At 46.8% G+C, this 25,016-nt stretch overlaps 1 protein-coding gene across 1 annotated transcript in view; it reads right to left on the bottom strand.

Annotated features, from left to right (window-relative positions):
- The window catches only part of COG7 (component of oligomeric golgi complex 7), a 90,113-nt gene that overhangs the window by 19,897 nt on the left and 45,200 nt on the right, over positions 1–25,016 (bottom strand). The window contains exons 9-14 of the mRNA XM_027526938.1: positions 24,048–24,202; positions 19,486–19,602; positions 16,857–16,922; positions 8,583–8,769; positions 6,931–7,071; positions 995–1,078 (exon numbers count right to left, since the gene is read on the bottom strand). Coding sequence (XP_027382739.1) covers positions 995–1,078; positions 6,931–7,071; positions 8,583–8,769; positions 16,857–16,922; positions 19,486–19,602; positions 24,048–24,202 — 750 coding nt within the window. The remainder of the gene's footprint in view (positions 1–994; positions 1,079–6,930; positions 7,072–8,582; positions 8,770–16,856; positions 16,923–19,485; positions 19,603–24,047; positions 24,203–25,016) is intronic.

Genomic DNA, 25,016 nt, shown 5'->3' with positions numbered 1-25,016 from the left:
GCAGATGTCTGGGAGACAATCAGCTCCCAAGGGTGAAAGGTGAAGGGGCAAAGGCCTTGAGGTGCCCCTGTTCCCCTGCAAGGCTCATTCTGCTCTTTGTTAACATTAAGCCTGTATAACTAAAATTCTTGTAGAGATTTACTTGAAAGTGGAAGTATTAGTCGCTCAGTTGTGTCTGACTCTTTCTGACCCCATGGACACGCTCCTGTGTCCATGGAATTCTTCAAGCAAGAATACTGGAGTGTGTAGCCATTCTGTCCTCCAGGGGATCTTCCCAACCAAGGGATCAAACCCAGGTCTCCCATACTGCAGGCAGATTCTTCACCATCTGAGCCACCAGGGAAGAGATGTACCTGCTGCTATGAAATTAAGCATGAGCACACAGGCCTGGTAAAAGGTAGGTGCTCACTACATGTTTTTTTGGGTTTGAACACACAACTATGACACACTGTTCTTCTGAAAAGTCATGAAGAATTTGACCACCTGCTTCCCATCTTCCCAAGCTCTGAATCTCCTGCTGCAGTGGTCTCCCACATCTTTGGCTCCAGGGACCAGTTTCATGGAAGACAATTTTCCCATGGCTGGGGGTGTGGTTTGGGGATAATTCAAGTGCACTACATTTATTGTGTACTTTACCCCTATTATTATTACATCAGCTCTACCTCAGATCATTAAGCACTAGATCCTAAAGGTTGGGGACCCTGTCCTACTGGACTCACACTTTGAAGCCCTCAGGTTTTGGCCACATCTCACATTGAGAGGGATGGGCCAGGGGCAGGAATGTGTTCGGCTCCAAAATCCACATGTGTTTCATCAGCTGACTTAAGGAAGTCAGCTGCATTTCCTTAAACTCCTGGCTATGGATGGAGACTGTCCCAAAGCACAGGTCCAGACAGCACCGGGGCAGCCAGGACCATTGCATGTGGAAGGGTCAGACATGACGCAGTCTCAGATGCTGTGATCAGCACAGAGCAAAGTGTGCAGAGGCTCTTACGTTGCTGATGTACTCGAGCGGGGTGAGACTGAAGGTGGGCAGGTCATCGGTCAGGGTTTCTCCAATGCCGGCAGTGTTCCAGCTCTAGGGGAGGAAGGAGAGGAAGCAGTCAGGGTCACAGCACCCAGGCAGCAAGGGAAAGCACAGAAGAACGTGGCACCCACCGCAGGCGCTGTCTCTGCTCAGAGCTGGCCTCTGGTGTTATTGCCATGTGGCAGAGCAGGGGTTTCTCTTCCTCCAGTCATCACCGGGAAGCCCGCCACAGAGAAGGCAATTCTTTCTCTCTCTCTGCATCCTTTCTGATCCATAAAACTCTACATAGCAGGAAGTCCCACCTTCCCAACTCAACTATTCAATGGGAACCGATACTCTCTTCACCTTTCTTGGAAGGTCAGAGAAAGAGCTGGTTATTCTTGTTCTGGGTTTCTCTGCCGGGCACAGGTAGCCTCACTAACTCTGGGGTCGTCAGCCTGCACCCTGTAGAGACCAGGACCCCTGATAAAACCCTCCCCAGAGACCATATGTGAGTCGGAAGCCCTGTCTGGTTGCAGGAACCGTGTTCACCAATACTGCTGCCAATAAGGTAAAGCTGCTGCTTTTGATCTACCTGCTTCCTGGATCTAGGTCTCAGCTGACTCAGAACTCAGTGGGAAAGGGATGAGAAGGAGGCTCCAGACCCCACCGGCAACCCCTCTATCCTCTCCTGACCCCCCGTCTAGAGACCTGCAGCACGACATGTCTCCTTTTGTCATTTAGTGGAACCACGACGTCACTGTGGAGCCTCCCTGGGCTCCTCTATAGAGTGAGGCCAGTTACGGTACACGCGTGGTTACAGAGGCCAGCCCGGCACACCTTCACACACAAGTCTAGCTTCTTAATTCTTACCCGAGTTTCCCTAGAGCCAGCCTGGAAAGCAGGGCCTTTGCTGGCTGGACTCCTGGAGGGACTCCTGAGGTCACATGGTAGCTGCTCTCTGCAGCCACCTGAGACCGATCTGGTTGCTTGATCCTCTAAGTAGCTTTCCGGGAATGGCGTGACCACGTCCGCCCCTGGGCTCCCGGCCCAGGCCAAGCTGCAGCCCTCCTCCCCACGCTCTCGAGCACCAACTCAGCTCTTAATTTGCCTGCTCTAGACAAAGTCTTTTCTTCCCCAGCCCTGCCCCTGTAGTTTTCTAAACTTCTTGTTCTTTTCTGAGAATCCTTTCATTTCAAAATATCCTACGTTTTTTCAGTTAACTCCCACCCCACAGGGAGGGACACATGGATCAGGCACGCACACTGAGTGCCTGTGCTGTGCCAGGCTTTGTAGGGAGAGACAAAGAAATGGCTGATCTTGGTTCTTGCTCTCCCTAGGGAATCGAGACCCCCTGACACATTCCTAGCCTAGACCCCCTACACCTACACACACACACACACACATACACACACACACACGCTTCCACTTCAGGAGTTCTCAGTGGTGGATGTCGATTTTATACAATAAGAGTTCAGAGGAACAGGAGCCCAAGGCGGCTAGAGAAAGGGCTGGCCAGAGGACGCATGAGGTGCAGAGAGGAAAGGCTGGAAGGAGAATGCACAGTGTGAACACCAGGCTAAGAAAAGGGGAAACGAGAGCGAGAGAAAAGAGAAAGAGGCAAGGAAGGAGGAAGGGAGGGAGAGAGAGAGATGAGAAGGTAACCTGTTACGTCTCAAAAGAGATATAAAAGACATACCCACCAATGTGCGGAGCTAGTGTGGATCCTGATTCAAATCATGACATTTATAAGACAATCAGAAATTTGAACATTAATTGATGACATTAAGGAATTATTTTTAATTTTCTTTTTAGGGATGCTTATGGAGAAGGCAATGGCACCCCACTCCAGTACTCTTGCCTGGAAAATCCCATGGACGGAGGAGCCTGGTGGGCTGCAGTCCATGGGGTCGTGAAGAGTCGGACACAACTGAGCGACTTCACTTTCACTTTTCACTTTCACGCATTGGAGAAGGAAATGGCAACCCACTCCAGTGTTCTTGCCTGGAGAATCCCAGGGACGGCAGAGCCTGGTGGGCTGCTGTCTCTGGGGTCGCACAGAGTCGGACACGACTGAAGCGACTTAGCAGCAGCAGCAGCAGCATGGTATTGTGATTATTTTGAGAGTTCTATTTATTTATTTTTGGCTACGCTGGGTCCTTGTTACTTTGCTTTCTCCGGTTGTGGCAAGCAGGGGCTACTCTGTGTTGTGGAGTGCAGGCTTCTCACTGAGGCGGTTTCTCTTGTTGCGGAGCACAGGGTCCAGAGCATGGGCTCAGCAGCTGTGGTGCACAGGCTTCATCGCTCTGTGGCTTGTGCGATCTTCCCAGACCAGGGATCAAACCCGTGTCCCCTGCACTGGCAGGTGGATTCTTATCCACTGTGCCACCAGGGCAGTCCCTAGAGCTCTTATTTTAGATAAGGAGGTATATATGACACAGGACAGCCAAGAGTTGGTCAGTGTCAAAGCAGGTTGATGAAGACGCACAGTTTATTACACTCTTCCCTCTACTCTTGCATATATGTAGGTAATGTTCCCATAATAAAAAGTTTTTAAAAATAGACGATCACATTGACTGTGAGGAGCCAGGGAAGGGATCTGAATGTGCAGAGACAAAATCAGAGCGATGCTTTATGAAGACTGATGCAGCAAATCTCAGAAGGACTGTAGGTGGAGAGGCTCAAGAAACAATTCAGAGACGACAAGAACCCAAACCAGGGCAGTGGCCATGGAAACAGATGGAGACGGATTTAGAAAGAAGCAACCATGCAACCTGGTGGTAGAGTCTTGGCAAAGAGGGGCTCAGCGAGGGAGCAGAGGTGGTAAAGGCCAGGACGGGCAGAGAGGGGAGTGGCCAGGAGCCAGGGCTGAGTCGTGGGGAAAGGGCACAGCATCTAAAGGACAAGCACCGTGGGCTGCAGGCCCTGGGAAGGCTTCACAGAGGAGGAGGGTGGCTAAGATGAGGGTGGAGGGGAAGAAGAGCCAGAGTGGAAAAGTACTTGGGAATAAGGGCGAGACGGGGTGGACTGATGTGGGAGGGCCTGAAACAGTGGGCAGAGGGGGTGGACCCGAAGAGGTCAATAAGGAAATGGTGCAGATTATTTTTCAACTCAAAATTTCCTTCAAAGGGGCTTTTCTAACCAGGTAACGAAAGTAAACTTCAACAGCCTATCTTGAAAGGGAATATGGTGTTGGTTTATATTCTTGTAATGGACAAGGGCAACACGATTTACCAGCAAACATTAAAAACAAACATTTAATGGCCAGGGTTTCATTTTCAAATCCTTAAGGCCGAAAGTGTTTGCCTTTGCATTGTGTGCTTTCTTGCGGGCGCACTGGGAGAACTCCCCCTGATCCCCAGCTGCCTGCATCCGTTCCCAGCGCCCGAACCCTTGCGGTGAGGCCTGAATGAGAAGGTGAGATCAGGCAATGGAGGAAGGGGCAGAACAATGAGCGTGGAATGCAGAAGTAGAGGGGAAAGGATGGTGGAGGCGCCCAGCCCGGCTCAGTGGCGAAGAAGACTAGGTAACTGGCAGAACTGAGGCTTCAGAAGAGGAGGCCGAGATTTTTTAACCTCTGACAAAATAAAAATGATAAAAACAACCAAAACAAAAAAACAACCAAACCTGGGAGGTTGGGGAAGGGAGATGAGAGAAGGAAGGAATGCTAATCCCATCGGCTTTCAGGGCAAGTGAATCAATGCTGCTGCTGCTGCTAAGTCGCTTCAGTCGTGTCTGACTCTGTGCGACCCCATAGATGGCAGCCCACCAGGCTCCCCAGTCCCTGGGATTCTCCAGGCAAGAACACTGGAGTGGGTTGCCATTTCCTTCTCCAATGCGTGAAAGTGAAAAGTGAAAGTGAAGTCGCTCAGTTGTGTCCGACTCTTAGTGGCCCCATGGACTGCAGCCTACCAGGCTCCTCCGTCCATGGGATTTTCCAGGCAAGAGTACTAGAGTGGGTTGCCACTGCCTTCTCCGGAATCAATGCTAGTATCTATCTAAAATGGAAACGTGACTAACAAAAACAGTGACTCCATCTATCAGGAGTTTTTATAATCTTTCTTGATCTTGCGGAGATCTTCTGGGAACTGATACCTTTCATGGTGAAGAAACTATTATCTCAAGTTCAACCATTCCTTTGGTTCATTTATCTTTGTTTTCTAAAGTCAAATAAAATCTATGTTGCACACATTTGATTTTTTTTAAAAATCAGCATGAGTAGTACAATTCCATTTCTTCCTGTGGACCATCTATCTATCAATGCCCACCCAGCCCTCAGCATGTGAAGAGACAGGAAGATATGTCTGGCTTGATGATTTCTGGATGGAGGTACCTTGAAGGGGTTTATTGCTTTTATTCCTTGTACTTTCCTGTTTTGTTTGAATTTCTGAAAAATGAGTAATTTTTATGTTTAAAAACTATCATTACTCTTAAAAACTGATAATCGCAGAAAAAAAGAAAACCACTACTTATTCAGCAACTACTCTGTGATGGGACTCTGCTAAATTCTATCATATACGAAACCTCACTTAATCTTCACATATTCATATGATGAGCATCACTGTATCCCCATTTTAAGGATAAGGAGATGCTCTAACAGCCTCAGCCATGTGATCCAGCAAGACCACACGTGGCTGTCTGGGTATAGCTATGGTGACATCACTTCCGCTAGGATATGACAGCAATAGCCACCACACCACCAACCCGACACGCAACCCCACCCCACCCATGGTAGCAATGTAAGATCTGGTTAGAGAAGATCTCATGGCATTTTGCACAAGACTTGACCAAATCATACAGTGAATGAGTGAGTGGCCCTCAGCTCCCGATCTAGTATATTTTCCAGGGGACAGCAGAAAGCAAAGGATCTATTGGTGAGCAAAAGCCCATAAATGGGTCCTTCCCCAAAAACTATCTTTCTCTCTTTCTTTCATTCATTATTTATTTTGGCTGTGCCAGGTCTGAGGTGCAGCATGTAGGATCTAATTCCCTCACCAGGGATCAAACCCAGGCCCCTTGCAAAGGGAGTGAGGAGTCTTAGCCGTCAGGGAAGTCCCCCCAAAAATTATCTTTTAAAAAATCCTAATCTCCAAAAAGAGAACAAGGAAGAATGATAAAAAAGCCAAATCCAAATAGACTTGAGAAGTCCATAAGAAAAATTAATCAGGGGACTGTCTCAGAAATCTGAAAGGAAACCTGAGATCTGGACCCAGAGAAAGTCAAGAGCCAGTAGAGAAAATAGAGGACTGAGGGGCAATTCCTTGAAAAGTAATAAGGACAAGCAGAGAAGAGAAAAGGGAGGAAGGCATTCCAAGAATAACCAAACAGCAAGAGTATCAAAGATAGAAAAGAGCATTACCCTTCAAACTCCCCTCAAAAACACCAGACCACACCCTGGTAAGGCACTCTCCTGGGTAAAGTTCCAGAACGAAGTCTCCACAAACATCTGGCATAAGAACAACTCGACCTCATCAGATAGCTCCTCTGACCAGCCCTAGCCTATCCAATGGCACATAAGCTCCCTTGCTTCCCCCTGAGAGGCCACAGGTAAGCTTCTCCAAATGGTGAAAGTTAATCAAGCAAGAGGAATAATCCCAAAAAACAATCTGAAACCACAGCATTGCAGTGACTACTATTAAGATGAGACAGCCCCTTGGCAGGGGTTAGTGATGATCTGTTATGTAACCCGTAAGAAGAATAAATTGTTTGGGAACAGGAAAAAAAAAAAAAAATATATATATATATATATACACACACACACAAGACAGTCATGCTAAACAATGAATTACAAGGGAACAGTGACCCTGCAGTGAGGCTTCTAGCCCAGGAGAGTCAAAGCGGGCCCCTCCTAAGGCTCGGGAAAGGGAAGATAGGTCCAGCATAGCAGGTGAGAGGCAGCGTTGGCTGGTTGGTGGGAGACTCACATCCATCTTGGGAATGAGGAGCAGCTGCTGTTTGATGCGCAGGAAGACCGAATCAAAAGCCAGCTGGTGCGCCTGCTGGTTAAGCCGAGTCAGAGCCGATCGCGACGCGGAGAGCAGGTGGTGGTTACTCGACCCTTTTTCCTAAGACAAGAAAATGCAGAAGGCAGGTTGTTAGGCCCTGAATGTAACGAGGGACGAGCTAAACATTTTGAAAAGCCACCGAAAGGAAAACAGCAAGAGGGTTCTTGACAGCGATGGTTTCCGATCCTGGCTGTGCTCGGGAACCCCTGGGGACACGCTGAGTCACAGACACCCAGGATCTGCTTGAACCACCAAGTCTGGATATTGTTCATTCACTTTCCAGGTGATTCTGATGCACTTAAGCTAATATCAGCTCATGGAGTGACAGTTTACGAAAAAGTAACCTGTGACTGTCCCTCGGGGGTACAGAAGAAAGGAAAAAAAATGATGAGACGTGTCAAGTAGAAACAAGAGTGATGGGCAGAGCCCTGATTCCCAGGGAGGTCAAGTCAATTACTCTCAGCCGTACACCAGAGCATGCACCCCCCACCCCGCTGTGCGAGTCCCAAGGTTTTCCAAATAGCCTGAGAAAATACAGAGGTGGAAAATGTAACCTTCGTTTTGCTATTATTAGTGAACCGATTACGACAAACAGACATAAATCAGATCAGCAATAAAGATAAACGGAGCTGCTTTAACCTAATCACAGAGCATGGATGAGTGAACTTGCAGAATGGCTCTGAGAAGTGTTTGTCAAGCTCAAACGCAGCCAGGTAGTGGGTCAAGGTGCAGGGGCGGGGGAGACCCTTCGCGGGCCAACGCTGAAGCGTCAGGCACATTCTGAGGGCCACTGTGCACTCACCTCCAGAGTGCGAGGCCCAAATAGATAATTTCAGATTGAATTTGGTGCTCTGGGAACAGTACTATCTCCTCTACTTATCACCAAGAGACTGAGATTCAAATCAGACTGGGGGTGACGGGGAGGAAGTTTCTGGAAAGGATGCCATGGACCGCTAAGAACCTCGGGTCATTCTCAGGGAGCCTATGGCTCATTCCATTTGTCAGGAGGGTGCTCTGCCACTGGACCCCACGGGGGCCCAAAGCTCAAAGTCAAGGTCAGTTTGATGGCAGACAAACAAATCTAACACTGATTCCCACGTCCTTGTGCTGCCACATGGAGAAGCTTGCACTGGGGGAGGGGGTGCTCGTGCCTGGCTTCTCTCTACCCTTGCTCCTCCCCTGGCTGCTGGGTTGGGGGCCACCTTCCCAGCTTCTGTCCCTGTGTGGAGGTTCAGGGCCGTCCAGCTCAGCCCACCCTGCTGACAAGTTAACTCTGGGGGAAGAATGGCAAGCTCATTTGGCTACAGATCTAGAGCTGCATTCTCCAACCTATCTTTCAGTAAGAAAGCTCCATTAATCTGACTCCTACAACTGTGCTTCAGTTGGTTCGACTCTGGTTTAGTTGCTTGGCCTCTTAAAACCCCAACATAACTGAGACAGAGACATGGGAGCAGGCTTTGCCACAGCTCAGGGCCCACACACAGGGGGCAGAGCAGCCGGGTTAGGGAAAGGGTGAGTGACAAGGGAAAAGCTTTCAAGAGTGCAAGAATGCCATCAGTCTGGTCTCATACCTTGAGGGTATAAAGTATTTCCATTAAACTGCCATATTCGGCAGGGCTATCTTTCTGGAGGTAATTATATTCTTGCCATGGGTTCTTGGCAGAGCTCTTCTTGTCTGTCAAGATGCTATCTTGAAAACCGGTCAGGCTCCGAGGGCTGAAGGAGTCAGAGAGATACTTCCCAGCTGTGGACAAAATCCTGTAACGAAAGTGATGGCCATTATGCCCTGAGCCACGTGTATGGAACTTCCTTCCTGGAGCATTCATGCTCCTCCCTGAATCCCAGGACCTCCTCATGAGGCACACAGATGCCACGCATCCTTCAGGAGGGAGCTGGACGTCAGGTGCACGATGAACACCAGACGTTTTCATTTCCTGTTTTAACACACTAACAGAATATGCCGTCGTCCTAATACGACGCCCAGCCTCAGGGCAGCTGTCAATTCACTGCAATCCGGAACACTGTGCACTTCCTACATATGAGCTCTGTGAGCATCTCTTTGGAATGGTCAAAGCCAAGGGAGCCACCAGTCTAAAGGTCATGGAGGCACTAGACTTGGGAGTGGGACAGCTCGTCCCTGGAGCTCCCTGCACAACTCTACCCACAGGACTCACACTCTCATACACGCTGGGCTTGGGCACTGCTTGTGCTTATCAGCACCATAAAGCTTACTCTGCAGTTTAGAGAGACATATTGAGGAAGGCTGGCGCTTTCCTGAGAAGGAACAAAGCCTGCTGGGAGGTTCTATGGGATGATCAACCTCTAGCATGGCTTGGGGAGTAGACTCTCTGTATCTACTGAAGATGACCTCCCTTGATGGACGCTGAAAACCTTTGCTCCATTCCTCCTGAATGGACATGGAAGTTGGACATGGCAGCTTTCAGGCACTTACTTCTTCAAAAACAAATCCCATGACTTCATCAAGAAATGCCTGAATCTGCAAACAAATGCTGGGGACAGGATCCATCTCAGGAGCCAGAGCTGACACAAGCAGCTACCTGCCTCTGCCATTAAGGTCAAGTCAGTTTTCCCTGTCTCTTATGCCCACAGGTCATTCTGGCTGGGTCTTTCTTATATGGAACCATGGCCTGTCCCTGCCACTGCCTTACTTTCAAGTCTGGATCACAGTGGCCGTCCCTTCCTTGCTTCATTTAATCTGTCCTCTGAGGGTTACTGGGATGATCTCTTCTAAATGCAAATCTGATTTTATCTTTTCCCCAAAGACCTGCCAGTGTCCCACAAGATAAAACTAAACACGCCTGGCATGGCACCCAGGGCCCTCCATCACTGGAGCCCCTATATGCTTATAGACATTCCCATTCCCATGCCAACCGCCCCCAGCTCAGCCCACACACCATGCTTCAGGCCCCTGCATGTCTTGCTCACATGCTGCTGTGATCTGAAATGCTCTCCCCTCCCTGGTGCCCCTGGAAAGATCCTACCCCTTCTACAGGGACTGCTCTCCTGTGCCGAATCGTACCCCTCAGGCCTCAGTCCTCTGACCTCACCAGCCTCTCACCTCTTACACATTTAGCACATGCTGTCCCATTCCTCTCCATCAGATGGTGAGGCTGAAACACACCAAGTGTTCATCTCTGAATTCCCAGCACTTAGCCAAGTAGTTATGTCTACCACCACGGGCAAGAATCCCTTAGAAGAAATGGAGGAGCCCTCACAGTCAACGAAAGAGTCCTAAATGCAGTACTTGGGTGCAGTCTCAAAAACAACAGAACGACCTCTGTCCGTTTCCAAAGCAAGCCATTCAATATCACAGTAATCCAAGTCTATGCCCTGATCAGTAATGCTGAAGAAGCTGAAGCTGAATGGTTCTATGAAGACCTACAAGACCTTCTAGAACTAACACTAAAAAAAGATGTCCTTTAATCACAGGGGACTGGAAATGCAAAAGTAGGAAGTAATAGACAACTTTGCTCTTGGAGTAGAAAATGAAGCAGGGCAAAGGCTAACAGAGTTTTGCCAAGAGAACACACTGGTCATAGCAAACACCCTCTTCCAACAACACAAGAGATGACTCTACACATGGACATCACCAGATAGTCAATACCAAAATCAGATTGATTATATTCTTTGCAGTTGAAGATGGAGAAGCTCTATACAGTCAGAAAAAACAAGACTGGGAGCTGACTGAGGCTCAGATCATGAACTCTTTATTGCCAAATTCAGACTTAAATTGAAGAAAGTAGGGAAAACCACTAGACCATTCAGGTATGACCTAAATCAAATCCCTTATGATTATACAGTGGAAGTGAGAAATAGATTTAAGGGCCTAGATCTGATAGAGTGCCTGATGAACTATGGACGGAGGTTTCTAACACTGTACAGGAGACAGGGATCAAGACCATCCCCAAGAAAAAGAAATGCAAAAAAGCAAAATGGCTGTCTGAGGAGGTCTTACAAATGGCTGTGAAAAGAAAAGAAGTGAAAAGCAAAGGAGAAAAGGAAAGATATACCCATTTGAATGCAGAGTTCCAAAGAATAGCAAGGAGAGGTAAGAAAGCCTTCCTCAGTGATCAATGAAAAGAAACAGAGGAAAAAACTGTAGAATGGGAAAGACTAGAGATCTCTTCAAGAAAATTAGAGACACCAAGGGAACATTTCATGCAAAGATGGGCTCGATAAAGGACAGAAATGGTAGGGACCTAACAGAAGCAGAAGATTTAAGAAGAGGTGGCAAAAATACACAGAAGAACTATACAAAAAAGATCTTCATGACTCAGATGATCACAATGGTGTGATCACTCACCTAGAGCCAGACATCCTGGAATGTGAAGTCAAGTGGGCCTTAGAGAGCATCACTACAAACAAGATAGTGGAGGTGATGAAATTCCAGCTGAGCTATTTCAAATCCTGAAAGATGATGCTGTGAAGGTGCTGCATTCAATATGCCAGCAAATTTGGAAAACTCAGCAATGGCCACAGGGCTGGAAAAGGTCAGTTTTAAATCCAATCCCAAAAAAGGCAATGCCAAAGAATGTTCAAACTACTGCACAACTGCACTCATCTCACACACTAGCAAAATAATGCTCAAAATTCTCCAAGCGAGGCTTCAACAGTACAGCAACCAAGAACTTTCAGACAGATGTTCAAGCTGGATTTAGAAAAGGCAGAGAAACCAAAGATCAAATTGCCAACATCTACTGGATCATAGAAAAAGCAAGAGAATTCCAGAAAAACATCTACTTATGTTTCATCAACTACACTAAAGCCTTTGACTGTGTGGATCACAACAAACTAGAAAATTCTTAAAGAGCTGGGAATACCTGACCACCTTACCTGTCTCCTGCCAAATGTGTATCCAGGTCAAGAAGCAACAGTTAGAACCGGACATGGAACAATGGACCGGTTCCAAATTGGGAAAAGAGTACGTCAAGGCTATATATTGTCACGTTGCTTATTTAACTTCTATGCAGAGTACATCATGCAAAATGCCGGGCTGGATGAGGCACAAGCTGGAATCAAGATTGCAGGGAGAAATATCAATAACCCAGATACACAGATGACACCACCCTTATGGCAGAAAGTGAAGAGGAACTCAAAAGCCTCTTGATGAAAGTGAAAGAGCAGAGTGAAAAAGCTGGCTTAAAACTCAACATTCAAAAAGCTGAGATCATGGCACCCAGTATCACTTCACGGCAAACAGATGTGGAAACAATGGAAACAGTGATAGACTTGATTTTCTTTGGCTCCAAAGACATGCAGATGGTGACTGCAGCCATGAAATTAAAAGAAGAAAAACTATGACAAACTTAGCATATTAAAAAGCAGAGACATTATTTTACCGACAAAGGTCCGTACAGTCAATGTTATGGGTTTTCCAGTAGTCATATACTGACAAAGAAGGCTGAGCATCAAAGAACTGACGCTTTTAAACTGCGGTGTTGGAGAAGACTCTTGAGAGTCCCTTGGACTGCAAGGAGAACAAATCAGTCAATCCTAAAGGAAATCACTTCTGAATATTCATTGGAAGGACTGATGCTGAAGCTGAAGCTCCAATACTTTGGCCACCTGATGGGAAGAGCAGATTCATTAGAAAGGATCCTGGTTCTGGGAAAGATTGACGGCAGGAGGAGAAGGGGACAACAGAGGATGAGATGGTTGAATGGCATCACCGACTCAATGGACATGAGTTTGAGCAAGCTCCAGGAGACGGTGAAGGACAGGGGAGGCTGGCATGCTGCAGTCCGTGGGGTCGCAAAGAGGAGGACAAGACTGAGTACTGAATAACAAAAGCACAGTGCTGGGCACAGAACAGGTGTTCCATAATTATTCTGTGAATGACCTGTGGCCCTGGATTTGGTGAGCAGGGAGTTGAGAGCTGAGCTTTCATCTCTTCCCTCCAGGAAGTGAGCTCTCCTTCTCAGGGTTACTGCAGTTCATTTTCAGTCTCAGGCAGCTAGCAAGTGGCATCATTCTGCCATCCAAGTTGAAGAAAAGAAGTTACACCAGGAATGTTTCAAATATTACAGATAACAGTTTAAAATGTCTGAATAGTGTGCTGTACAGTAAAAACCAAATCCAATATTTTTAAATGTTGGAATAAACACAGCTCCAGCCCTAAGGAAATAACGGCATTCTTCCCTAGCCTCCACGTCAACCAGTCACCATGAGATGATCTCATCATTAGACTCTGATGTCCTGTTATATGTATTTCCCAGCATTGTGAACCAAACAATGCAAAAATGAAAATTTGATTTCCTCATTCATTAAGAAACATTTTCAGACTTCCCTGGTGGTCCAGTGGTTAAGAATCCACCTGCCAGTGTAGGAGACATGGGTTCAATCCCTGATCCAGGAAGATTCCACATGCCATGGAGTGGAAGCCTGCTGGCCATAACTAGACAGCCCATGTGCTCTAGAGTCCATGCTCTGCAACAAGAGAAGCCCCACATTCTCCACAACTGGAGAAAGACCTTGCACAGCAACAAAGACCCAGTGAAGCCAAAAACAAATACATTTTTTAAAAAAAGAAACATTTTCTCACGTTGTGATGGGCTCTAAGCTAGCTTTGGTGCTTTCAGATGATTAAATACAACAGAGCCTGCCCAGAAGCTCAGAGATTAACAGGAAAGCCCAGTATTTGCCAGTGCTGGGCTACCTGCCATGCCAGGAGAAGGCAGTTAAGTCCACACATGATAAGGAGGGAGGGACGAACATCCCAATTCCACCTACTTCCTCAACGCATCTCCTTTTCTTGAAAAGCTGCTGCCCACACCTCAGCCAGGGAAATGTGTACATTTATTCTGGATTCTCCAAACCTCATCACCCCACTGAACTGCCCTACTAAAGCCGTGTCCCAGTGAAAATGCCACTGTGCCAAAAATCGGTAGTGGGCACCATAAAAGTATAGAGAAGCCACGGCAACCTCCCTGCGTGTTGCCCGAGTTCAAGAGAACTCCCTCGGGTGACACCCAACTCAGCCTTGCTTCACTCAGCCCGTAAGTCACAAAATGATCCTTGTCAAAATGATCACCTGCCTAGGTGATCTCTAAAAGCCCGGTAACCAATGTCACTTGTCGCTCAAGTAATCTGGAGTGTTTCGAGCTACCACGGCTGCCACCCCAGGGGAGTGGTCCTAAGTCATAGTCTGGGCTCTGCAGGTGAAACTGATGAGGAGATAAGATAAGCTTTACAGGCAGCGGCCATACACTTGGGCTCCCTGATTGGAATACAGATGGTGGCTGTTACTCGTTTCCCTTTCCAGGCTCAGTGCTTCCAGAATGACGCCACCTCGTAAAAAGGCTCCCCTGGATACATTCAATCGGTTCTCATTACGCCAGAGAGCTCGGGCTAGGCACTCAGCGTCGCTGGGGTGCAGTTACAGGAGCTCGCTCTTTACCTATCTATGAATGCCCAATGCATCTTCTTAACCAGATCCTTCCTTGCCCTTTAGAATGTAATATTCACCTTCATTAAAAGATTAAGGCAAGCCTGTATGTTCTGATATGGTAAAACTTCTGATATGCACGCAGAGAAACACAAGTCTAAGGACGGACACCCATCTCTGAGGAAGGACGGTGTGGGTGTGACATGCACTCAGGATGACTCAGCTGACATCCCCGTTCAAACACCGCCTCTTACTTGCATCACCTCAGACACAGCTCTTTCCACAAATAATTTATTTTACTTAAAAAGCTATTACTGCGGCTTCCCTGGTGGCTCAGTGGTAAAGAATCTGCCCACCAATGCAGGAGACACGGATTTGATCCCTGATTCAAGAAGAACCCATATACAACAGAACAACTAAGCCCATACGCCACAACTATTAAGCCTGTGCTCCAGAGCCCATGCCCCACAACAAAAAAAGCCACCGCAATGAGAAGCCTGAGCACTGCAACTAGAGGAGCCCCCACTTGCCACAACTAGAGAAAAACCCATACAGCCACGAAGACCCAGCACAGCCAAAAATAAATAATTAATTTTTTCTAAAAGAAGCTATTACCTGTGTCAAATTCTATGCCTCAACGTCTCTTCATATGTAAAAATGGGGATTTTGTGCCCCCTGAGATGACTGATGAGTTAACTCCATGAGGTTCTTAATGTCAGAGCTCAACAAATGTGACAGGGGTGGAGGGCTTTAACTGTTTCTTCTGAAGAATTTTCAAGGTGAGGAGATTTTCAGTTTTTACTTTGAATACTTGTGAACTTTTAATTTGTGCAATGAGTTGGACCCACTGTAATTACTACCGTAATTAAGAAAATATAAGCTACATGTTTTTCTTTTGAACATGTAAATGTAAACTGTTCACGTTTTGTACAGGCCGTTTGTGAACCCAGACCTAATTACCCTCCACCAGAGGCTCCCTTCACCATGTATGTGTGTGTGTGTGTGTGTGTGTGTGTGTGTGCTGCTAAGTCACTTCAGTTGTGTCCGACCTGTGCGACCCCTAGACGGCAGCCCACCAGGCTCCCCCGTCCCTGGGATTCTCCAGGCAAGAACACTGGAGTGGGTTGCCATTTCCTTCTCCAATGCATGAAAGTGAAAAGTAAAAGTGAAGTCGCTCAGTCGTGTCCGACTGTAGCCTACCAGGCTCCTCCGTCCATGGGATTTTCCAGGCAAGAGTACTGGAGTGGGGTGCCATTGCCTTCTCCATGTGTGTGTATATACACACCCGCATATGAATGTGAGCGTAAGTGTGCGTGGGAGTAGGGAGGAAGGGCGCGTTCACGTCATCATTTATATTATTTACACACACTCCATTGTATGCCTGTGATGTCCTGGTTTTATTTGTTCCAGGAAGCCACATAACCTCTGTGCTGGGTTGTTTGGGAGTCATGAACTGCAATAGCTGCTCATTCCACCCCACCCCACCCCCCACCCCTAGCAAGACTTTCCCCATAATGAGAACCATCATGAAAAGTCTTGCGACTTGAAGGCAATCCATGGGGTCAGAAATGAAAGAAGACCAAAAGTGGTGAGAAGAAATGACCAGCTCAGGGCCCTGACCCCAAGGGCGGTCTGACCTCCTTCCCCAGCAGTTCGCCCCTACCGTCCACCCAGTCCGAGGTCTCGGCTTGCTTTTCACTTTGTACCACTGCCAGAAAGTCCCTCTTGCAGAGATGACTTTAGGACAATGAAGAATTATCCCAGACAGAGGGGAAGGGACAGATGCTAGGCCCTCACACCACCCGAGTTCAGACTTCTTCCCCTGAAAACTCCTGCAGAACAGAGAACCCAGCTGCACTGAGGCAATGAGATTCTGCGGAAAGAAAAAAACAAGAGCATCTGGGCAGCTGGAGCCCTCTGAGGGGTCCCTTCGGGGCAGGTATCAGAATAGAGAAAGGGACAGAAGGGACCTTCCAGACCCCACCCCAGAAGTCCTCATTGCCACACACCCACTTTGCAACACAGAATCCTGGGGCAGAACCCAGACGGCAGGCTGGCCCGGTTCAGCCCGATTCTGTAGGTTGGCCAAGGGGACTTCACCACTGCTTTGAACACCATTTCTATGGCGAAATTTATTTCAATTTCCAATAACTGACTCACATATGCAGCAGGAACCCAGCCCACTGATAATTTGGAGATAGCATGTACTGTTTTCCTCAATTAGGCTGAGACTTTCATATCTAACTAAAATTACGTGCCCGCTGCCAAGCAGGCCTTGCTCCTTTTAGATGCTCAATAAATGCTGAATGGTGACAATACTGACACCTCGTATCCTAGGTACAGAGAGCCCTGGAGCGCTGAGGCGTCAGACTGTGCTGTGTACTCAATCGAGTTCTTCCCTAAACCTGGGCCCAGGGACCCACCCCCAGGCCCCTCCTACCTGTTTGCCAGCTGCTGCTCGAAGTCCCCACATTGCCTTAAGAGCTCTCCACAGGTGGCTATTATCCTAAACAAAACAAAAAGCACTTCAAGTTTAAGCATCTGGAATGCTGACATTTACAGGACAAACATTGTCTCATTCATAAAAATTCTAACTATTCAACCCTTTTGGTTGTGTGCTGGGTTGTGGGAAAGCAGTTAATCCTTTGAGCTCAGTCGTGTCAGACTCCTCACAACCCCATGGACTGGAGGCCTGCCAGACTCCTCTGTCCATGGGATTTCCCAGGCAAGGATACTGGACTGGGTTGCCATTTCCTTCTTCAGGGGATCTTCCCAACTCTGGGATCAAACATGGGTCTCCCGCACTGCAGGCAGATTCTTTACCTTTACGGTCTGAGTCACCAGGGAAGCCCACTTAGAGGGCTGACCTGAAATGTTTCATTTATTAGTAATTCATGTAAAAGGGAAATTCTGGTCCTTTCTGATACTCCTCTGTCATGGGTCTCCCTGCTATGAATCACAACTCTATCCAACGTGATCTGAAATAATTTAACATGTCCCAAAATACAAGGTGGTGCAGGTGGTAAAGAGCCCACCTGCCAATGAAGGAGACCTAAAAGATCTGATCCAGCTTTGATCCCTGGATCAGGAAGATCCCCTGGAGGCGGGCATGGCAACCTGCTCCAGTATTCTTACATGAAGAATCCCATGGACAGAAGAGTCTGGCCAGCTACAGTCCATAGGGTTGCAAAGAGACACAACTGAAGCAACTTAGCATGCACACAAAATACTGAAGTTGCTTTTGGTTTTTGTCTTTGAGAAAATGGGTTGGAGGGAATTCCCTGGTGGCTCAGTGGTTAGGACTTGAGTTTCCACTGCTGAGGGCCTGGGTTCCATCCCTGGTTAGGGAACTAGGATCCCACAAGTTTTGTAGTGTGACCAAAAAAAAAAAAAAAAAAACCAGAAACAAACAAAAAATGGGTTGGAAATCTTTTGTCTCTAAAATTTAAAAACCAAAATTCATAATTTAATGTTTGCGAGATGCCTGCTATTTGCCAGGCATAGAAGAGAAAACTGTTTTGATATTAGAATTATGTTCCATTCTGATCACATGAAAGGCAGATGAGTTTAATCCATTTGTTTCTGAGAGATAAGCCTGAATGATCATCATGTCTGAATTTAATATTCATTTAATTTCCAAGTAATTTTATGCTAGGCCTCAAACTCCAGCCACTGAGTCCTTCAACACCAAACTATAATGTCAGGACAAATCCAAGGATTAAAAACATCTCAGGGCTAGTTAACTTTTAACTTTCTCTAAAAGTGCCTATCATCACCAAGATATCTAGGCATTCCATCATAAGAAAGGTTTATGAGAAAGTGAAATATTCCACTCACATCAGGTACAGCAGAACAACTTCGTGCATAATATTTTCTGGTGTACCAAGCTGCCACAGCTGATAAGGGATATTAGCATCTGGAACATTAAATTTCATCAAAAAAATAAAAGTTCAGATCAGAGCCCATGAGGAGATATTCCAGATGGTCTTGGGAGGTCCTGGGTTTGCCCTGGTAAGATGGTCACTGGACACATATGCACCATGGGTACCCTGTGCACGCTACCTAGCCCGGGGGGTCAGGCAAGGAATGTAAGTGGAGGGAGAGCAGCTTGCCTTTCCGGAACACATGTCTGCGAAGAAAGGTTGTAAGGAAAAGAAATTTCTGGATTGCTTTTTATCGCAGGCCAATAGTACGGCTGATAGGCCTCATAGGAGTGGGAGAAGAGAACAGAGAACATTCACCTAGTCAAGCGGGGGTTTCAGCTTCCAGCCCCAGGCAGAGGTCAAGGCCTTGGGGTGACACAGACCCAGTGCTTCCAGACAGTCCAGTTTTGACATTATGTTGGAAAGCTGGATTATGTTATATCTGGTTTTACATGCTGGCAAATAAACTTAAAAAATTTTTTTAAATCCTGTGATCAAACAAAGCTTGTCCATAGGTCAGATCCGGCCACTGGCCAGCATTTGCATCCCCTGGCTGGACATATCAAGGGCCAAATGCCTCAGGCCACTGCCAGTCACACTCAGATCAGACCTCAGGGTTTAGGGCAACAGGGTGTCTACCAAGCAGCCCACAGGTCACAGAGGCTACCCTGGAGCCTGTCAACAACAACTCAGGAGGGTCACCTCAAGTCCTTTCATGGAACTCTTACATGGCTCTTTACAGGCCAAAGAGTACTGCCTTACCATTTAGTGCTATGGCACTTAGATCCAGAAACAGGATACAATCAGCTGTGCATTTTCTAAAATAGAAAAGCTCTAACTTACTGCAAAAACTGTAGGCTAAGGGGGGAAAAAAATCTCAAGCCAGACAAAAAACTTAAATCACCAAAGGAGATGAGTTCCTAAAGAATTTCTAAAAATATTTTAAGAGCAAGACAGGTCTTTTTGGTGTTTGTTTTTTGTTTGTTTGTTTTCGGTTTGTTTATTGGCTTGTCTGCAGTGTCTAGAGTATTTGCTTTAAGAGGAGGGAGGTGGAGGAGACAGTCAAAGAGATAAAAGCCCCACATTTATCATTTTTATACACTATTATATATAATATATGTTTATATATGTTTACTCCCATTTTACCTAATGGAATTCTGAAAAGCCGTCCAATCTTCTTGAAAAAGAGAGTTGAGAGGAATATCGTCCAGTCTGTACTTCTTTCGTATTGAGTGAAGAGTACTAGTGAAGTCAGACACATACCTAGGGGAAAGAAAAATTAACAGCGGTGTCATCATAAACTCTCCAGACCTAGAGACACCAGGAATTACAAAGCTTTAGACAAACCGCTAATGAGAGCATCTTCAGAGGCTATCCTATGAAGGGTTGTCACGACTCATAAAGCTCTGACCACAAACAAGTCTCTATGTAACAAGACGGTCTTTTTCATCTTGCAGAGCAGCTTTAGGAGATGTTCAAGATGAGGGGGAAGGGGACGGCCACTAAGACCACAACTCTGTGACCCACCAGGTGACAGATGATGCTCGCAAATCACTCCCTCATCCTAACAGAGGCATTTCTTTGGAAGCTAATTTAAAGGACTGTTTTAAAACATCACAGCCCCACTATAATGCCTGACTGATACCTAGGATACCACAAGGTACTTCTGCAGCATTGAAATCCTTGAAAGTGAAAGTCACTCAGTTGTGTCCGACTCTTTGCAACCCTGTGGACTATACAGTCAGTCCATGGAATTCTCCAAGCCAGAATACTGGAGTGGGTATCCATTTCCTTCTCCAGGGGATATTCCTGAGCCAGGGATCGAACCCAGGTCTCCACATTGCAGGCAGATTCTTTACCAGTTCAGCCACAAGGGAAGCCCAAGAATACTGGAGTGGGTAGCCTATCCCTTCTCCAGCAGATCTTCCCGACACAGGAATTGAACCAGGGTCTTCTGCATTGCAGGCGGGTTCTTTACCAGCTGAGCTACCAGGGAAGCCCACTCCAATCCTTGAACTCAGAGTAAACAGCCAAGCCCCATGGCTTGGGCCCAACCTTAACAAAGCATGAAACTGGATTCCAAACTGAACACCCTCCCTCGAAGACTGTGCTGTTTGCTCCCACCTATACCACTTACTTTTCTTCATCCCATTTATCACTAAATAGCTTATCACATCCCACTTTTCACTAAATCCCAAGTATCACTAAATAGCTTATTTAATGTATGTGTTTCATGTTTATTGCTGTCATTAGACTAGAAGCTCTGGGAGAGAACAGGGACTATCCCTCTGTGGCTCATAATTGTATCCCCAGGAATTAGCACAGGCCTGGGCATAAGGGAGACATCCAGAAACAGGCTGTGAGGCAATGACAGACCTGCACTGCAGTATCTAGGCAAGCACCTGGGTGTCTTTGGGTCTTAGTTTCCTCATCTTCAAAATGGACTTAATGATGTCTTCTGCACTGCCTTCCCTGATAGCTTAGCTGGTAAAGAATCTGCCTGCAATGCAGGAGATCTGGGTTTGATCCCTGGGTTGGGAAGATCCCCTGGAGAAGGGAAAGGATCCCCACTCCAGCAGTATTCTTGCCTGGAGAATTCCACTGACAGAGGAGCCTGGCGGGCTACAGTCCATGGGGTTGCAAAGACTGACTGAGCGACTAAGCACATTCACTTCTCACTCAATATTCACAACCACACAGAAAGGCGATATTATCACCATCAGTTTCCCCAACTAAAAGATAACAAGACTCAGAAAGGTGCATGAACCCACTCAAGGTCCCAGCTAGTTAAGTGCCTGAGCCAGGATCTCAGCTCAGGGGGCTCCACCTCCTGGGCCCAGGCTCCCTCACAGCCAGAACGCCCCTGACTCTGTACCAGCCCACCTTTAACTATGGATTCTACAGTCTTGGCCGAGTCCAGGTTAGGCTACCCTCCTGCCCTGCCTGCATCCTTCATCCTCCCTACCCCTCCTTCCTGAACACCATCCCATGCCCCCCCCCCCCCCCACTACTGAACAAGGTCCCACTTGAACCCTGGGCAAGTCAGTATCACCCTTATTTCCCTGACTAATTTCATAAACAAATATCAGCTGTTTTGGTAGCTTCAAATCCTCCCCTTCTCGAGAAGGTGATCTGGCTTTATCATACATCCTTTGGTCCAGTTTGAATTTTTAATATGCATTTGCATTACTTTTTAAAATGAAGGAACTGAAGTAACCAATAGAAGAACCAAAAATGAAAACATCACCAACGAGAACTGGGAGGGGAGAGGATATGAGAGGACCAGGCTCAAGGAGGCCCAGTTCCTCGCCTTTCAGAGCTGAGAGTCAAGACATAACAGTTAAAGGTGATAAACAAACAAATTTTCTTTAAAGTCTGGAGAGAAGAGTGAGAAGGCTAAGACTCCTTGAGCCCAATGCAGGGGGCCTGGGTTCGATCCCTGGTCAGTGAACCAAGATCCCGCATGCCGAAACTGAGGCCCAGTGCAGCTAGATATATTTAAATAAAAGACTAAAAGTTGTGACTTCTGAGGAGAAGGATATGGGCAGGAAAGAAGGAAGACTTTTCCTTTTTTACACCTTTTTGTATTTAAATATATATATATTTTTGAAAGCATTTTACTTTTGTTATAATAAAATTTTTAGATCTCAAAAAGAATTATTTCATCCACAAAATCCTGGTTGGTGGCAGAGAAAGAGGTGACTTTTATTTGATTAAACCTGTTGCTGATGTTTCTCTCTCGGGAGGTCCCATCTGGGCTCACGCGCTCCCCCTCCCTCTGCGAGCAGGGCCCCTGTCCCTCAGTATCTTCCTGTGAGCCGCCCTCGGAGGTGCAGACCGCCCACGGCAGTAACCAACAGCACGGGGCCCTCAGAGCTCACAGGGGCATGTTCAGTATTTCTGGAATGACAAGGGCTCCCTAAACTTACGGCAGCAAAAGAGCATTCAGTTCAGTACGAGGAATTTCTTGAGACTCAAGGCAACTTTATTCCAGAATACGATCTCTTGCAGAGCCTGAGAATGTATCCGTCCGTAAGCTAAAGACTGAAGCATCTAACCTCCCAAGGGCCCTTCCACCTCAATCGCACAGGTCAGAGAATCCAGCCTTATACTGAAATTTCTTACCTCTTCTTTTCTCTAAGTAAATTTAATTTTGGTCTTCCCTCTTTCTTTCTTCTAATGGCTTTATTGCCTTTGCAATTCACAAATCACACAAGTCATTTATGCAGTCACAGAGTTGTGCAACCATCACCACAATCAACTTTAAAACAAGCTTCATCAGCCTTAAAAGAAACCCTGTTACCTTTTGGCAGTCATCCTGCATCTCCTCCAAATGCCTCCCCCACCCCCCCCAGCCCTTTGGTGTAGTTGCTCAGTCACGTCTGACTCTTCTGCGACCCCATGGACTGCAGCCTGCCAGGTTCCTTTGTCTACGCAATTTCCCAGGCAAGAATACTGGAGTGGTTTGCCATTTCCTCCTCCAGGGGATCTTCCTGACCCAGGATGGAACCCGCATCCCCTGCCTAGGCAGCCACTAACCTATTGTCTGTCTCTACAGATTTGCCTGTTCTGGACATTTTGTATAGATGGAATCATATAACGTGAGGTCCTGTCTGATTGGCTTCTTCTACTGAGCACGATGTTTATATATTTTTTATTTTATATTTTTAATTCCACAAGAAATGTGTTAATTTATTCTCCTTTTTAAGAATCAGAAAATAACAAAGCTAAGTCTCCAATGACTACTAACTTAGTCCTCCCTCTCCTCAAATATAATCAGTGTTTTGAGTTTTGCCTAACCTTTCACATCAGGGCTTAGCGAACTTTGTCTGTTAAGTCCAGGTATTAAGCTTTGCAAGTCACAAGGTCTCTGTTCTAACTACTCAACTCTAACTTCATTGGGAGGATTTAGAGGCCACAGATAAGTGAACGGGCTTGGTGGAATTCCAATAACGCTTTTACAAAAACTTTTACAAAAACAGACTTGGCTCATGAGCTAGAGTTTGGTGACCTGTATTCTATAGGAATATATAATGCACTTACAGTTTCAAAAAGGATCCAGAATAGGAACTGGCACTCCTGGTTTCTTGTAAACAAAGTTTTACTGGAACAAGGCCACATCCACTCAGGTATGTGTTGTCTCTGGCTGCTTTTGTACTTCTGGGAAGCATTCTCTATGAAAGTCTCTATTGACTGCAAAGCCCTCAAGGCCTACCATACTTATCTTCTGGTCCTTGGCAGAAAAGCTTTGCTGAACCCTGCTACAGAAAATGTACTCTACATTGTATCCTGCAACTTTTTATTCACTTCAACAGTATGTTTTGACATCTATCCCTGCTGTTATGTGTAGATAGAATTAACACTTTAACTGCCTCATAAGGAACTCCCTTAGTATCAATATACCATATCTTATTTGGCCGTTTCCAAATGGGTGGACATTCTGGTTGCTTTAAATGCTCCACCATAATGAATGTGCTGTGATGTTCTTAGCATCATTAAGGACATCCCCTTAGGCTTAGGTACAAGTGCCTCTCCAGGATTCATGGCAGGAATACGGACATCCGCATTTTTAACTGGGAGACACCACTCTCCCACGAGGCTGGCCCTGACTCCACTCTCCCAGCCTTACTCGGCAAAGAGGGACTTCAGGGCCACCAGCAGGCCATATCTCCCTGCCACTGGCCCCGATCCCACTTCCCCAGCCTTACTTGGCGAAGAGAGACTTCAGGGCTGTCAGCAGGCCACAGGTCCCCAGGCCGCTGGTGAATCTGATGCATCTGTCAACGGCTGCAGAAGACAGGCCAAAGAGCTTGTTCACAGAGTGGCTCAGCTCCTGCACACAGTCAATGACTTCCCCGTGTTCCTGGTCAGCAGAGACAATAAAAAGCTGCCTCAGACTGAAGAACAAATGAATAGACAACATTCAGATGGGAGGAGCTCCAGATTTCCTCATTCATGGTCAAACCACTTACGACGAACATCAGAAATGTAGTCCCAAACTATGAGAGCTCTTTAAGAGCCTGACTGAGTGAAGAACAGTCTAAGTGGCCAGTGAGATCACAGAAATAAACTCCTGGCCAAAAAGCATGATTAAATCCTTATAGTCATCCTTATATTTTTATCTCTTTCCTCTTTTTCTGTGATTAAGATGGTATCTCTCCCTCTGGGGAGAAGGCAATGGCACCCCACTCCAGGACTCTTGCCTGGAAAATCCCATGGACGGAGGAGCCTGGTGGGCTGCAGTCCACGGGGTCACTAAGAGTCGGACACGACTGAGCGACTTCACTTTCACTTTTCACTTGCATGCATTGGACAAGGAAATGGCAACCCACTCCAGTGTTCTTGCCTGGAGAATCCCAGCGACGGGGGAGCCTGGTGTGCTGCCGTCTACGGGGTCGCACAGAGTCGGACACGACTGAAGCGACTTAGCAGTAGCAGCAACAGCTCTCCCTCTGGCTCTCAAGTGAGGGTCTGCATTCTCCGTATCACACACTCCAAAAGAATGTGGTGAAAAAAAAACATGCTTCTTTCAGGGGCAAAAACATAACTGAGTGGAACAGACTTTCTAGGGACATCCTTAGAAAACAGAAAAAAAATGGCAGGAGGCAGCCGACTTGAACTACTGTAAGATCTATTCTTCAATGTCAACTCACCTCCCACTGCTGCTGCTAAGTCAC

The sequence above is a fragment of the Bos indicus x Bos taurus genome, chromosome 25, assembly GCF_003369695.1.
Source record: "Bos indicus x Bos taurus breed Angus x Brahman F1 hybrid chromosome 25, Bos_hybrid_MaternalHap_v2.0, whole genome shotgun sequence".
NCBI lineage: Eukaryota > Metazoa > Chordata > Mammalia > Artiodactyla > Bovidae > Bos > Bos indicus x Bos taurus.
This window is presented reverse-complemented; position numbering and strand designations above follow the sequence as displayed.